This window comes from Temnothorax nylanderi, unplaced genomic scaffold (assembly GCF_030848795.1).
Source record: "Temnothorax nylanderi isolate EJ_2023f unplaced genomic scaffold, tnyl_v1.0 TNYL_tig0364_pilon, whole genome shotgun sequence".
Taxonomy (NCBI): Eukaryota; Metazoa; Arthropoda; class Insecta; order Hymenoptera; family Formicidae; genus Temnothorax; species Temnothorax nylanderi.
Window position 1 is genome coordinate 117501 of NW_027249426.1, and position 16426 is coordinate 133926.

General features: G+C 38.3%; 3 protein-coding genes and 1 long non-coding RNA gene across 4 annotated transcripts; 2 read left to right on the forward strand and 2 right to left on the reverse strand.

The window, feature by feature from the left end:
• Positions 1-5963: 5963 nt before the first annotated feature.
• LOC139781798 (uncharacterized) lies at positions 5964-7191 on the forward strand. Its single transcript, XM_071720694.1, has one exon. The coding sequence runs from the start codon at positions 5964-5966 to the stop codon at positions 6948-6950; it is 987 nt and encodes a 328-aa protein (XP_071576795.1). The 3' UTR covers positions 6951-7191.
• Positions 7169-8595, reverse strand: LOC139781799 (putative nuclease HARBI1). The gene is made up of 5 exons (XM_071720695.1): positions 8362-8595; positions 8178-8274; positions 8023-8081; positions 7805-7940; positions 7169-7704 (listed from the first exon to the last, which is right to left on the reverse strand). The coding sequence occupies exons 1-5, from the start codon at positions 8593-8595 to the stop codon at positions 7169-7171; spliced, it is 1062 nt and encodes a 353-aa protein (XP_071576796.1).
• Positions 8596-8636: 41 nt separating this feature from the next.
• Positions 8637-9353, reverse strand: LOC139781807 (uncharacterized). Its single transcript, XR_011720683.1, has 3 exons — positions 9211-9353; positions 8792-9046; positions 8637-8719 (listed from the first exon to the last, which is right to left on the reverse strand). It is a non-coding gene; the product is annotated as an uncharacterized lncRNA (long non-coding RNA).
• A 5426-nt stretch (positions 9354-14779) lies between these two features.
• On the forward strand, positions 14780-16060 carry LOC139781800 (uncharacterized). Its single transcript, XM_071720696.1, has one exon. It carries the CDS (start codon positions 14780-14782, stop codon positions 16058-16060), a length of 1281 nt encoding a protein of 426 aa, XP_071576797.1.
• Positions 16061-16426: the final 366 nt, after the last annotated feature.

Consider the following 16426-nt stretch of genomic DNA (forward strand, 5'->3'; position numbering starts at 1 on the left):
AATATGAAATAATTTTCCTAAATTCTGGCTATCGTCGGAGTGTTATAATGAAGAAAGGTGAATGTCTCAGTGATTTAGAGAATTTTTAAGTTATTAAAATACTCCAGTGTCACTTTTGGAGTAACATTGGCGTGACATAAATGTTCTACTGCATAAATTAAATTTTCACAGGTAATTCTATCTATTAGCTTCTTCAGAGATGTTTAGAAGTTCTGAAGCGTGAATTCAGCGAGCTTAAAACAGTAATGGCAGATCAGTTAATGTATGTCAAGGAGGATCTTTCTTATATTACCGCACCATTATACGTTTTACGATTTTATTGTAACTAAGGTAAAGATACTAAATGATAAAACTTATGAAGCAATATCACAATGTTGGCATGTTATTTTAATGTATGTAATATTGTGATTAGGCACGAGGAAAAAGCGAACCTCTGTTCACATTTGACGTTCACGATGATATTCGTGTTATACACGATGATTTTGTCGAAACTGAGGAATCACATGCCGGAAAAATTTTACTTAGGTATTTATCATTAAAAGAATACTTTGTATAATTCTCTTTTATGTTATTTCTTATTAGATCATGGTACGAGAGGAACAAACACATTTTTCCAGCGAGTAGATGGGAACCTTTTGATCCAACGAAAAGTTGACAAGTATACACTGTCGGATAAAAATAGGAAGAAAGATAAAATCTGATAAACTTAGATTCAACGAATTGTCCAATTTCGTTTAAAGGATTCAGATTCAAAAGACTAATTTAGTAGAGCTACATAATCGAGTAAATGAATTAAATATTATTATATAACTGAATGAATTAAAATCACAGTCCTTAAAAATACAATGTAGCTACAATATATATACATATATATATTTGTATATATATTGTAATATATATATATATATATATTACAATCTGTTGCATAATGAATCAATTGGTGTATGTGAAGTTGGCATATCAATTGTCAGCATATAAAAAAAAAGTGGAGTTCTCTTTGCATACAACCGAGTTCTATAGTTCCTGATAAATTTTAACAATATATCTGGTCATTTAACATTAATAAACGGAAGTTGAGAAATGATATGCTAACTTCCCACGAAGTCAGCATATCATATAATTTTTTCGAAAATTACTCCAATGAATTTTATAGTTTTTGACGAGTTCTATAGTTCTATAACATAGTTCTGACCATTAACTATCTCTAAATAATTATTAACAATTATTATCAGCATATCACTCGTACTACAGTGATATGCTATGCTTCTGCGATAAGTTCTCGGCTCGTTCGAGGTTTTAAACAATAGTTCTAAACCCCCTGACGATAGTTCCGTACAGTTCTTACCACTCTCTACCTTTAAATAATTATTAACAATTATTATCAGCATATCACTCGTATTACAATGATATGCTATGCTTCTGCGACAAGTTCTCGGCTCGTTCGAGGTTTTAAACAATAGTTCTAAACCCCCTGACGATAGTTCCGTACAGTTCTTACCACTCTCTACCTTTAAATAATTATTAACAATTATTATCAGCATATCACTCGTGCTACAGTGATATGCTATGCTTCTGCGATAAGTTCTAGGCTCGTTCGAGATTTTAAACAATAGTTCTAAACTTCCTGACAATAGTTCCGTACAGTTCTTACCACTCCTTACCTTTCAATAATAATTATTAACAATTATTATCAGCATATCACTCGTGCTACAGTGATATGCTATGCTTCTGCGATAAGTTCTAGGCTCGTTCGAGATTTTAAACAATAGTTCTAAACTTCCTGACGATAGTTCCGTACAGTTCTTACCACTCCTTACCTTTTAATAATAATTATTAACAATTATTATCAGCATATCACTCCTACTACAGTGTTATGCTATGCTTCTGCGACAAGTTCTCGCAGAGGTTTAAAACCTCGAACGAGCCGAGAACTTGTCGCAGAAGCATAGCATATCACTGTAGTACGAGTGATATGCTGATAATAATTGTTAATAATTATTTAAAGGTAGGGAGTGGTAAGAACTGTACGGAACTATCGTCAGGGAGTTTAGAACTATTGTTTAAAACCTCGAACGAGCTTAGAACTTATCGCAGAAGCATAGCATATCACTGTAGCACGAGTGATATGCTGATAATAATTGTTAATAATTATTTAGAGATAGTTAATGGTCAGAACTGTACGGAACTATCGTCAGGGGGTTTAGAACTATTGTTTAAAACCTCGAACGAGCCGAGAACTTGTCGCAGAAGCATAGCATATCATTGTAATACGAGTGATATGCTGATAATAATTGTTAATAATTATTTAGAGATAGTTAATGGTCAGAACTATGTTATAGAACTATAGAACTCGTCAAAAACTATAAAATTCATTGGAGTAATTTTTGAAAAAATTATATGATATGCTGACTACGCGGGAAGTTAGCATATCATTTCTCAACTTCCGTTTATTAATGTTAAATGACCAGAACTATTGTTAAAATTTATCAGAAACTATAGAACTCGGTTGTATGCAAAGAGAACTCCACTTTTTTTTGATATGCTGACAATTGATATGCCAACTTCACATACACATACATGAGTTTTACTTTTACTCGCATTTGATAATTTTTTAAAATGTAGGTTTAACGATAACTAAATTATTGCAGTTCCTGTCTAAAGTATAAGTCTTTACGAGTATTTAAAAAAAAAATTCATTCAGTTTCATAAAGAATTGAACTCTAACAAGATTTTTGTCCAAAAAGTCACCGAAATTTCCCACTGTGCGGCGTGTCGTCGTCTGAGAATCGCGAGTCTAAATTTCGTCGCACGAGGTCTAATGCGTCGCCTTCCGGGTGTCTCGCGGCGCGAACGGGGGTTTGGCGGCTATGTTCAATCGCACGTCGCGCTCGCTCGCTAAGTACGAAAGACGCGTTGCTGACGGGGAGATGTCGGGGTAATTCGTCCGACATCTATCGGCGCTTGCACTTGTAAGTTCGGCATTCGCGAATTTTATGTTCGGCGTTGGCGATCCGTTTTCTTTCGGCGCTCGCGAGTATAATTGAAACGGACTTACAGTATCGCCGCGCTGCGCATGGTGTCCGCTTTCCGCTGAGTTGTCCGCTGCTGCGCTGACCCGCTGGGCTGCTTCGTTGCCACGCTGCTTCGCTGCTCGGGCTGGCGAGTCCGTGCGGTAGGTCGGGGCCTTCTCCGGTGTCGCTGATAACACTCGGCGGCTGCTACCGTGGCTTCTCTCGCTCTGGATCTAGCTGGCTTCCTCTCGGGGATGCTTTTACCGCCTTTTGATGATCCGCTCCTTTTGCAGGCGTGAACCTCTGGAGTTGGCTGTCCTTTCTCCCGATTGTCGGAGATCCCACCGCTGCCACCAGTTTTGTCGTGCCGCGCCGCGAATGGAGGTTCGGGGGCCGGCACAGGGTATCGAGGATTCTCCGGGACGGGGAAATGACACTAACCCTTTATAGATTATGCCCGTGGCGGTGTTTAATAAAGATATTTCAGTACACCTTTATTTTACTTTTACTTAGTTACACTGATAAAAATACGCGGTCGACACGTAACCCGCGCGTTGGTCGTAGACTGCCCGCCGCTTCTCGGAAGGGCGGGCTTTTATCATGCCTGGGCTCGTTTCCGCGTTGCCGACTCAGCTGTCAGCGCTTTTGCTTCCGCGATTGGGTCAGTAGTGACCCGGTGGTGTCTGGAATGCCAGCTCGGGTACATTTGGCAATTGTCTGGAATGCCCTCTCAGGTGTATGTGGCAATTATCGGTGCTTGCGCTGACAGCTCGATGTTGCAACTAGGAAACGTTGACTTCCGTTTCACAACATCATGCTAAAATCATAAAATCTTTACATTATCCATGTCTGCCAATACAATATAATTTTTTATTCATATTACATTCTATATAATGTTATTATATTTGACAGGCGAATCAAAATAGCTTCAAATTGATATTGAAATGATGAAATATCGATGTCTTAACAGAAAATACATAATTTGCCTGTTTAGAGTCTGGCGCGATAAATGTGTGTCACAAATAATCTCTTCTTTTAAAAAATGTCATAAAGCACAAACATCGAAATAAGCTTCAAATTTCGAGCATTATTTCGATATGATGTGATATCGATGATTTCGATGTCAATTAGACGTCGATTCGATGGGTCATTTCTCGCTGGGATACAATTATGTCATTTTTCAACGTAAAGAAAAAGAACAAAGAATTGAAAAGCAAGGAACATGTGCATTGAAAAGCAAGGGGACTATATTGAAAAATAATACAATTTTATATTCTCTACTGTTGTTCTAATAAATTATAGAAATAAAGTGCAGATAATTATTAACTTACCCTCGTAATATGTAATATAAGTTTCTAAACCAAAGAGTTACCATATTTGTCGGGGATTGTAGCATATCCAATACTTTGATTGGTGCAAGGATCTATTTGTCGACCTGGTGTTAAACTCATTTCATCAAGACAAATGCATGTATCTTTATACCGTTCATCAGGAAAGCTTGATACCTTCTCCCCTAATAAGTCAAAAACTTCATCACAAATTCCATCTTTAAAAGTAATACATTCCAAGCGTCTGCGTAGAGTACGAGTTGAAGGCAAAGGAATATCTTGACGTAGTAATTCTCTGTACCCATTATCCCCACATGTATGTTTGAGCCATAGTGCCTTTTTAATGGTTTCGTTTGTCCATGCACGTATAGAACGTACAGACCGTCCTTTATATTTAGTTCTTAGATACTCTATCTGATCTTTATAAAAGACTTGTTGCAACAAATCTTGTGCCACAAGACATCTTTGTTCCTTATACAACTTAATATAGTTCCTTAATTGTCGTACACGCTGCCGAAGATTTCTGTTTGTCTTATCAATTTTGCGGATAATAGTATTTGCTCTCTCTAATTTTTCCTTTGCTTCATCCAGTTCTCCAGTCATTGAATCACTTGTTGGAATATCCATTTCAATATCCATTTCAACAAAAACATCATCGCGAATCTATGAAAATTAAAACTGTTTTCAAGAGACACGGTAGTGTCTCGCGCCAAGTACGCGCGGAGCGAGACGCACCGTGACTCATTTACGCGAACGCATGAGTTGCGAGTACCCGAGATTTTGAGATCTCAATAACGAGTGAACGGACCAAGTTCTAAGTAGGCTTGATCGATAGCTTGGGGTCGATTTGGGGGGGGGGGTACGTGTTTTTATTCCGCTACGTGTCCTACGAGCGGAGATATTGGGCGCATTCAGCGCACAGAACAGTTGCGGATTTATGCGCTGAATGGCCTGTGATCCGGAGCGCTCCCACAACATGTGGCGGTAGCGGACGCCATATTTTAGAGCGAAAATTTTGATGCTACATCGACGGAACGGTTGTGAGATTCGACTGGAGACATGTGAAGACATGTAAGTTGTCTTGGGTTATGTTCGTTATGTTTTAAGCTGCATCGCAATGGATTATTACGAAGATACGTATACATATAATGGATTAAATTACAATATTGTAGATATATTGGAAGTGCACGAGAAATTGAAAAATGGTATGTACAATTAGAAATTAAATATTATTTAAAATTAAATTGTATAACTAACCTACATAATCTTAAATAAATTACACATGCCCAGCAAACACCAAGCTACATGTAACTTGATGTTTGTTGGGATGCATTATTGCGCATATCGTACTTGCGTATGCGCGATAATAATAATATAATAATTATATGTAATAATTATATAATAGTATTATATTATGTAATAATTAAATGTTTCAGACAAAGTTTTCTTCCAGTCATATATGAAAAACAACCTAGGTTGTCTGGACGTTACTGGTTCTATTAATGACACTTAGACAGAAAATTGCAGTGGACACATCGCAAGCAGTGAGTAAATTGATTAAAATATTTATAGGTTTTGGCATTGCAATCAATTTTGTCATCAACATTTTGTTGCATTGTAAAATATGTTTTATGATATAGATACGCTTGATTCGACAACAGAGGACGGCAATAAACAACAATGGACAGTAAAGGGTACAAAATTATTATTAGAATTGTACAAGGAGAGAAAAGAAAAGTTCCGTGATCCCAAAACCAAAAAAAGAAACCTGTGGACAGAGATCGTAAATGAAATGGGCAAAAATGGTTATAAGCATTTGACTGAAGATATACTGGACCGAAAGTTGCGCAATCTGAAAAAAACTTTCAGAACAATAAAGGATAACAACCGGAAAAGTTCAACGGGACGAGGACGAATAACATGGGAATATTATGACATCTTTGAAGAAATATTCTCTGATGATCGGACAATAAATTTTGGACCGACAATTTCTTCTTTAGATTCTGCTACAACTGTAATACAGCCTTCATCATCTGCTGCGTCAACAATTTTGTCTCCTACATCGACATCCACTGCATCTTCTTCGATGAGATTAGTTGCTTCTTCAGCACCAACAGGACCGCCAACTCTTACACCGCCCGTAAGAACACCATCTCCCGCATCGACAAGGTATGTGTGTCGTACACAACCGACAAGGATATCCACGCCACCAGCACACACGAGGATTTTCATGCATACTTCAGATTTCTTCGATTCAACGTTCGAAGGGGATTCGTTTTTTGAAGAAAATATTACGAACTTTTACTCTTCTTCTCATTCTTCTTCTTCTTACTCTTCTTCTTCTAGTGTAGCAGCAGAACGTTCCTTTAGCGAGTCTGAATCTGTTCTTGGATCTGTTCCAAATTCTTCAGAATGTACTACTCCATCAACTCAGCGACAACAGAGGAAAATGGCTTCAAGGAAAGAGACTTATGATCTGCGAAAGAAACTGCTTACGGTAGAACAAGAGCGAGTTGAAATAATGACCGAATTGAAAAAGAGCATCGACGACAACAACAAAATTCAACAGGAGAGAAATGATCTTTTAAAGAAAGTACTAGAAAAAATGTAAAAATAAGGTTTTTTATTTTCTAAAACATGATGTCATGTCACATCACATGATGACATGACATGGTCACATCACATGATGATATAACATGACATGTCATATTATGTTACATTTTTTTTAAAAACATGTATGTCTATTAAAACATAAGGTTGTATATTCACTTAGTGATATTCATAAAAATAAACATTTATTTTATTTTTATAAATTGCTTTGTTACAAACTTATAAATCAGCTACAATAGCATTCCTCTTTTCTATTGCTTCCTGCATCCCAAACCTGTCTTGGACTTCATTTTGCTCATGGACATCAATTACAGGAGCATCGTCGTTATCGTTGATCCTTTCATTATAGTCTTCTATTTCTCCATTGTCAATTATAAAATTGTGGAGCATGCATGTAGCCGCTATAATTGTGTTTCCAAAGCCTGGATCGGAAATGTCCAAATATTTCAAACGCCTAAATTTTACTTTAAGTAATCCGAATGCGCGCTCAATGATTGAGCGAATAGAACTTAGTCTGACATTATAGCGAATGTGAGCCGCGGGAAGATGCCCATTATCCCGAAATGGGGTCATTAAATTTAACATTAACGGATATGCGCAGTCTCCAATTAAATGTTGGCGCTGAAGGAGAATTGGATTCTCCCTATCTGTCAACATTTGAAATAGTCTACTATTTCTGAACACGCGTGCATCGTGCATCCTTCCTGGCATACCTATAAATACATCGATGAACCGTGCAGAATGATCGCAAACCCCTGTAAGAAATTTTTTTTCTTAATTTATTGATAATTTATTTTAAAGGACTACATAAAATTTGAAAATAGTACTTTGTAATATGATTGTATAATACTATACCTTGTAATATTATTGAATGAAATTGTTTTTTGTTGAAATAATCATTCGCATTTCTAACTGGCTGCTTTATTGGTATATGGCATCCATCAATTGCCCCCACAACATTTCGTATGCCGCGTGAACGTTCTTCAAATATCTACAATATTATGTACAAGAATAAATCTTAACGAAATTAAACTTATACTATACAATAAAACACACATTATTGAAATTCTTACCTGCGATGAAATAGCTTGTTGTGCAGCATTTGGCCATTGAACATACTGTGGCATTAATTCTGCTAAAGTACTTATTATTGATTTAAATATACCATATCCTGTACTTGTCGGAATATCAAACCGATCACCAACTGCCAGAAAAGACTCGGGCTTACTTAACAACCATATAGTAAATAATAACTTTTTATTCAGAGGAATATTGACATTTAGTTGATCGTTTTGCATATGATTTCCAACTACGTTCAGCAATACCTAAATGTTAAAGAATAATTGTATACATTCCATGATCAATCTATTATACATCATATAGGATATAATTACAGAAGAAACTATACGTACATCAAAAGTTATTCGAGTCATTCGAAAATGTTCTCTGAATTGATCGTCCGTGTATGTCAGAATCGTTAATTCAAAATATTCTGCGTTTCGCGTCTTTGCCTCTTGACGCTGAGCGTGTATTAGGTTATCGATCTCGGGCAACGGTTGGATCAAATTATCGATGATATTACCCACGATATTCATATTCAGCCCGTCGTCAGCCACAAATTCCAAAAATAGATTTATAGGATCCATATTTCACGTTATTTACACTTAAAATAAAATACACGTGGATCAGATGTCAATGGACAAAACCACTGCTAGTGGATCATCCTCAGGATCCAATGACAGAAGTAATTTACAAAATTCCAAGCTTGTTCTGAAATTTTTCATAGAAATTAATGTAAAGTCTCATTTTGCTCGCTCTAATATTCTTTTTACGGGTATTTACCTATAACAAGCACGTCCGCCGACAAATCCAAGATGTTTAAAAAGCGTTATAAAAAGTGCACGATTCTGTTGTTTTCTGTAGTCCAACCTACACTGCGTAGTTGTTATATTAAAGAATGGATGAAACGCGCATTCTAAGCAGTACAGAGCCCGTTTGATAAATTCTGCTGCATGGGCTAAGTCGTCAAATTATTTTACACATTTCAGATACCTGCAGGAGGGAGTCTATATGGTAAGAATGGGCATTTACTATATTCTGAAACATAATAACTTGTATTAACATTTATATACCACACAGATATAAGTAAAAGAATTTGTGTTACTAGTATATAAGCTTATATTATGACAAAACAAAGATACCATGCCAGAATTGCAAAGCACAAAATCTAATATCGCTATCCAATCTCGTTTTTTACTTACAATTATGTTCTCTGGATTCAGACTTTCAACAGCTTGCAAGAATTTATGCTGTATCCCTTTGTACGAGGCGCTATGTTCATATACAAAGTACTGTACATTCTCCGTAGTCTGTATAGAGTTATCTAAAGACATGGATAATCCAGATTATCCACAACGAGATATTCGCGGTTATGTTCGCTAAGCGGCGTTGCGATCAAAACCGCTACCAAACGAGCGACTGCTAGGCTAGCGGAGGTTTGGCAGCCATTCAGCGAAAAACAGCGCTGAAAGAGGGAGCGATCTCGCAACAGTTTTGTGCGCTGAATGCGGCCATTGCGATGCAAAGTCTAAATTCTGGAAATTTAAGATTAAGAAACGTCATCATCATCGCCCAATAAATCTTGTCCGTTTCATATTTTTGACACCATGCGGCGCTAGTATGGCTATATTTATTATCGACTCAGCGAGTAAATCCATTCGAGTCCATATATCGATATATGTACGTACGTGTGCGTACTGCGCTCAGTGTGTTCACGCGGACAGCGCGCTGTCACAGTGTCACTTCGGCTACGGTCAACGTGACGCTACAAATGCTTTGGAGTGTTCTTCTTCTCCTTCTTTCTTCATTGAAAGAAAAGAGAAGAGGAATGCTTCGAAGCATTTGTAGCGTCACGTTGACCGTAGCTTTCGTCACTTATCAGTTATCAGTTATTATATAACCTAGAAAACATATCGCGTTCGCACGTAATAACACCGTGGTCTCTCATCGTTAAATACTACGATCGGATCGTTTAATTCCGAATATCGGTCGCGCAAGGATCAAAGTGTCACGAAATTAGAATAGGTCTCACAAGAGACGAAACATTAGCGGGTCGGATTTATTATCGGTGTAGTGACAGTCGTGATCGTCCCAGATATACCTCGACGCGAAGAACTCGTCGGATCCCTGCCAGGTTTGTCAATATTAGTCTTCCATATTAAACTCTTTACGGTCAAATTGCAAGAGTATTGTTTAATAAAAAGGAAAGTCCATTTTCGATAATAATGTAACTATCATTCATTTCTGTAGATGTCGAATTATGAAACCCTTGTAAAGGTGCTTCTACATTTAACCAAACACTCAGAGCCAAAAAGTTTTGTCCAAAGAATCGACATATATCTATTAAATTCTTTAGCTTGTCAAGTAGAAGGTAAAGAAACAAGATTACTCGGCAAACTGGGTTGTGTTAAAACTATGTTAAAATTGGTCGAGTACGGAGTGGAGATGAACATATTTGATGATGTATTAGAAGTTGCATGGTCAATTATGTGGAATATGACAGATGAAACATCTATAAATTGCCAACGATTCTTAGATGAAGAAGGCATGGCACTCTTCCTCAAATGCGTACAGGTATGTCTTACATTGTCTTACAACATACGTTCGATGGTTGAAACACGATATATTTAGCTTAAGCTGCAATTTTTGTTTCTACTGCAATATAATATTCTATCACGTGTCTAGCAATATCCACATAAAGAAGAACTGTTGAGGGGATTCCCCCGTAGCCCTCGGCGGGGGAACAGGTGGAGCGTGGAAAGGGAGGAAAAGAGCGTCGGAAAAAGGTGTTATAGGGGAGAGGGAAGGTGGAGGAAGAAAGTAGGCGTGAAGGAACCCGAAAGGAGGTGGAGTAAATGGAGGCGAAGTGGAAAATAAAGCGGGACGGCAGAAATCTGTTGGAGATGAGGAGGCCTGAGAGAGAAGTTATGTTGACGGCGAGCTTGGGCGATGGAGGAGATGGCACAAGAGGCGAGAGCGGCAGAAAAGACTAAGGCGGATGCGCAACACGCGTCCGCAACGAGTGTCGACGGATAAGCGGCGAGATCGAGAGATCGAAGGAAGGGATCGATAGAGCGAGGTAAACATGCAAGAAATGCACGTGGTGGCAGTAGAGCGGGCGAGCTGTGAGACAAAGCGAGCGGTAGTAGAAAGTAAGCGGTGATTATCGAAAGAATTGTTTGCGGAAGGATCAAAGATAACCAAAAAAAGATGGAATGCAGAGGGAAGATAATAATAGAGAAGGAGGCGGTGGAAAAGATAGTGGAAGAGAAAGTATGGAAGATGATAAAAGAAGTTAAGGAGGAATGTAAAAGAAGAGAGGAGGAGATGAAGGAGGAGGTAGAGAGATTGAAAAGAAAGGTGGATAGGATGGAACAGAGCGGGGGCAAAAGGAAGAGGAACGATAGTGAAGAGAGTAAGGGTAAGACTGGTAAGAAAAAATGGTGGGCGGAAGAGTCTGAAAGGAGCGACAACGAGAAGAGAAGGAAGAATGTGATAATAAGGATTGAGAAGGAGAGATGGGAAGGAGAGGAATCAAATTTGGAGAAGGTGAAGGAATTGTTTGCGGATGGATTAAAGGTGAAAGTAGAGGTAAAAGAGGTAAGCGTGATAGGACAGAGAGGGGACTGGATGACGATATTAGTAAAGATGGGGAGTGAGGAGGATAAGTGGAAGGTCTTGGAGGCAAGGAGAAAGGAAGGGAGTAGATTGAGAGTGAAAATGGACGAAGATAAATCGGTGGAGACGAGGGTAAGAGAAAGAGAGGAGAAAGAAAGGAGAAAAGAAAGGAGAGAGGAGGAAAGCGGGAGTTGGAAGAGGACTGAGAAGGACGAGATTACGAAAAGGATGGAGGAGAGTCCGTTGATGGAGTCGGGCAAGGAGGAAGATGATAGGAAAAAAGCAACAAACACAGTAACAACTGTGCCGCAATCAACACGTAGAACTACGTCTATTAGAATAGAACATATATGGAAGAGGCTTTCAACATCAAGTCTGTGTCCGACATCGTGCAAGAAAGAAACGTTAATTGTGCGAGATTCATCCATTCATTTATTCATTTATTTATTTATTAAATTGCAAAAACATTTAACTTACATCGAGAGCTTTCAAAAACTATATAATAAAGTATATTTTTCTTTAATACTTTTCAAGAAGGTGTAAAAATCGGTATCGAAAAATTAACCCCAAAAACATTTAGCTTACATCAAAAGCTTTTCAAAACTATATGATAAAGTATATTTTTCTTTAATACTTTTCGAGAATTAATTCAAAGCTTTCCAATATTAGATTCACCCATTCATTCATTCATTTATTTATTTATTAAATCCATTCATCCATTCATCCATTCACCCATTCATCCATTTACCCATTCATCCATTTACCCATTTATCCATTTACCCATTCATCCATTTACCCATTCATCCATTCATCCATTCATCCATTTATTTATTCATTTATTTATTTATTAAATCCATTCACCCATTCATCCATTCATCCATTCATCGATTCATTCATTCATTTATTTATTAAATCAATTCATCTATTCACCCATTCATCCATTCACCCATTCATCCATTAATCCATTCATTCATTTATTTATTAAATCCATTCATCCATTCACCCATTCATCCATTCATCCATTCATTTATTCATTCATTCATTCATACATTTATTTATTTATTAAATCTATTCATCCATTCATCCATTCATTCATTTATTTATTAAATCCATTCATCCATTCACCCATTCATCCATTCACCCATTCATCCATTCATCCATTCATCCATTCATCCATTCATCCATTCATTTATTCATTCATTCATTCATTCATTCATCCATTCATCCATTTATCCATTCATCCATTTATCCATTCATCCATTCATCCATTCATTCATTTATTTATTAAATCCATTCATCCATTCACCCATTCATCCATTCATCGATTCATTCATTTATTTATTTATTTAATCAATTCATCCATTCACCCATTCATCCATTCACCCATTCATCCATTAATCCATTCATTCATTTATTTATTAAATCCATTCATCCATTCACCCATTCATCCATTCATCCATTCATTCATTTATTTATTAAATCCATTCATCCATTCACCCATTCATCCATTCATCCATTCATCCATTCATTTATTCATTCATTCATTCATCCATTCATCCATTAATCCATTTATCCATTCATCCATTCATCCATTTATCCATTCATCCATTCATCCATTCATCCATTCATCCATTCATCTATTCATTCATTTATTTATTAAATCCATTCATCCATTCATCCATTCATCCATTCATCCATTCATTTATTCATTCATTCATCCATTCATCCATTCATCCATTTATCCATTCATCCATTTATCCATTCATTCATTCATCCATTCATTCATTTATTTATTAAATCCATTCATCCATTCACCCATTCATCCATTCACCCATTCATCCATTCATTCATTCATCCATTCATTTATTCATTCATTCATTTATTTATTTATTTATTAAATCCATTCACCCATTCATCCATTCATCCATTCACCCATTTATTAATTCATTTATTTATTTATTAATTAAATCCATTCATCCATTTATTCATTCATTTATTTATTTATTAAATTGCGAAAACATTTAGCTTACATTGAGAGCTTTCAAAAACTATATAATAAAGTATATTTTCCTTTAATATTTTTCGAGAAAAAACGTTGCAAGAAAAACGTTGCAAGAAAACGTTGCAAGAAAAATCAAACTAGCACAGTAAACAACTGTGCCGCAAACACGTAGAACTACGTCTACTGCACAGTATGGGCACAGCAACAACTGTGCCGCAATCAACACGCAGCACTACGTCAACTGTCAATGATGATGATTGACGTGATCAAGGAAGGCCAAGGCCCACACCGGGATGTAGCGCCGAGTTCATCATCAGTGACAGTTGACGTAGTTTTACGTGTTTGCGGCACAGTTGTTACTGTGCCTGTTTGATTTATATTTTTGTTTATTTTTTAAGCAACAACGTAGAACTACGTCAACTGTCACTGATGATGAACTCGGCGCTACATCCCGGTGTGGGCCTTGGCCTTCCTTGATCACGTCAATCATCATCATTGACAGTTGACGTAGTGCTACGTGTTGATTGCGGCACAGTTGTTGCTGTGCCCATACTGTGCAGTAGACGTAGTTCTACGTGTTTGCGGCACAGTTGTTTACTGTGCTAGTTTGATTTTTTCAAACATAAATTTATTTTAAAGAAATAAAACAATAAATGTTTTTCTATATTTACTTTTATGTCAGAAAACATAAGATACTCATATAATTCAAGTTAGAATGCCCACGCTACTTGAATAATAAAGCTTACAGAATGCTCGCATGTTAATCTTTGTCCAAACTCGCTGTACACTTTATGATGTTTTTTTTTTAAAGAATTGTATGATCGTTTGTTCTTTTCTCGTTATAGCTGTCTCACAGTTAACATATCAATCAATATCTGAAAAACGATATTTTTCGAAACTTCAAATATTGTTATATTTTTCGTCTATATTAATTATGCAACGTCTCGTCCGGATGGATAAATATGTAGTGCGCCCCCTGCGCAGTTACCAACAGGCGATTTCAAAGACTCTAAAAACGCGCGTTTTTCTCGGTCCGCGCGCGAGTCGAGCGTCCCCTCCCCGCCGTAGCGCTTCACATTGCTTTTCCTGTTGTGCGTTAATCAACAGCGCGATTATTATCTTCGTAGATTTTGTTCATTTATCGAGTACAAATGGGTAAATCTACGCATAAATCGAGGAAGAGGAGGAGGTCGTCGTCGCCCAGACATCAGGATCGCATCGCGGGTCTGGAAAACAAGATATCGCAGCTGATCGAGGTATTATCGAGAAGAGAGGTTAGATATCCACATGTCGACTCTCCATCGCCGACCGTGTCCTCGGTTCACGCAGGTCGCACCGACCAAGAGTCGGATGCGGAGAGGATTTCTGATGACATCATAAGAGAGGACAGCCCTGGTCGAGCGAGATCTGCCTCTCAGACGGCGGAAACGGCTAATCATGCTAGACAGATTAGACCAACGGATCCGCACGTTACAGGTGTGTACGTTCATCCCAGCTCTGTGGCACAGACAGAGGAGACGACACAACCTTTTCCGATTAATCGGAAAATTTCTTCTTCTGTTGTAGCGGTGGTAAGTAACCATCCAGACGATGGCTCGCCCACGTCCCCCCCGAACAAGACAATAGTTTTGTCGGAGACCGTTGCAGCTGACGATTCGGCGGATACCCTAACCAGAGAGCTCTTCGGTGCCGTATGTCAAACAGCAGAGGCACAACCTTGGAACGACCTTGTCGTCCAGCAGTGGCGTGAGCTGGCTCGGAATGGGCTTCCGGCGGATCAGCGAGATGTATTATTAAAGAAGTACTCTCCCTCGGAGGAATTAGCCTTCCTCAAGGCTCCTAAACTAAATCAAGAATGCAAATCGGCTTTAAAAAATAATGCGATAGTCAAGAGAGATGAGTACTGCTGTATAAACCAGAATCAGGTTGGCTCTGCCCTCCTTGCTTTCGGAGAGGCATTGTCAGATCTTCTCAAACGGGAGACACAAAGCTCCCTCAACGCTGAGGCTCGTGCTGCAGTCGGTAAACTCAACGAAGGGATAAAAATCATAGCAGATTTATTCTATCGACTTTCATTGTCTAGACGGGCTCTTATCAAGCCGACCTTTAACCTTATGGCCAAGACCACAGCCGAAGCTATTCCGGCAGATAATTTGCTGTTTGGTGCTTCTTTCGGTGAAGAAATTAAGAAGGCAGCCTCAATGGAGAAGTCTTCCAAGGACATTGTCAATACGTCTTTGACGCTCTCGAAGAAGACTCAGCAGCCAATTAAACGCCCAGTACAGACTGCACCTGTTAGGTCGGGAAATGTACGTGCCCCTGTATCGAAAGCGAGACCGTTGGCGACAAGGAGAACAGGGGCATCGACCAGCAGTCGCCGGTCGCCGTACCGCTACAGATCCCGATACAGGTCCCGGTCCAGGAGGCGCTAGAGGAAAATCAGGTAACGATAGCCGATAGATTTTCCAGTTGTTTATCCAAATGGAGAGAAATTACATCCGATCCAGTGATTCTCCAAGCGGTAACTGGTTATAAGTTGCCCTTTAAGCACCATCCACCTCATCAGGAGTTTGAACCCTCTATCCATCTATCAGACGCGGAGATGCAAATCTGTCGCCAGGAGATAGATAATCTTTTTAAGAAAGGGGCTATTGAGGTTGTGTCAGACTGCGAGGGACAATTCCTGTCACCATATTTTGTTATTAAGAAACATTCGGGGGGTTGGAGATTCATTCTCAATCTTAAGCGGCTTAATGAATATATCTTGGCGCCTCATTTTAAACTAGAGAATTGGAAGA

Excerpts from the sequence above, each read along its gene's own strand:
- LOC139781798 (XM_071720694.1), top strand. The coding sequence starts at position 5,964 with ATGTTTTATGATATAGATACGCTTGATTCGACAACAGAGGACGGCAAT.
- LOC139781799 (XM_071720695.1), bottom strand. The coding sequence starts at position 8,595 with ATGGATCCTATAAATCTATTTTTGGAATTTGTGGCTGACGACGGGCTG. Across the intron at positions 8,275-8,361 it reads TGACTCGAATAACTTTTGAT|GTATTGCTGAACGTAGTTGG; the intron begins GTACGTATAGTT and ends TTTAACATTTAG. Across the intron at positions 7,941-8,022 it reads AACAAGCTATTTCATCGCAG|ATATTTGAAGAACGTTCACG; the intron begins GTAAGAATTTCA and ends ATAATATTGTAG.
- LOC139781800 (XM_071720696.1), top strand. The coding sequence starts at position 14,780 with ATGGGTAAATCTACGCATAAATCGAGGAAGAGGAGGAGGTCGTCGTCG.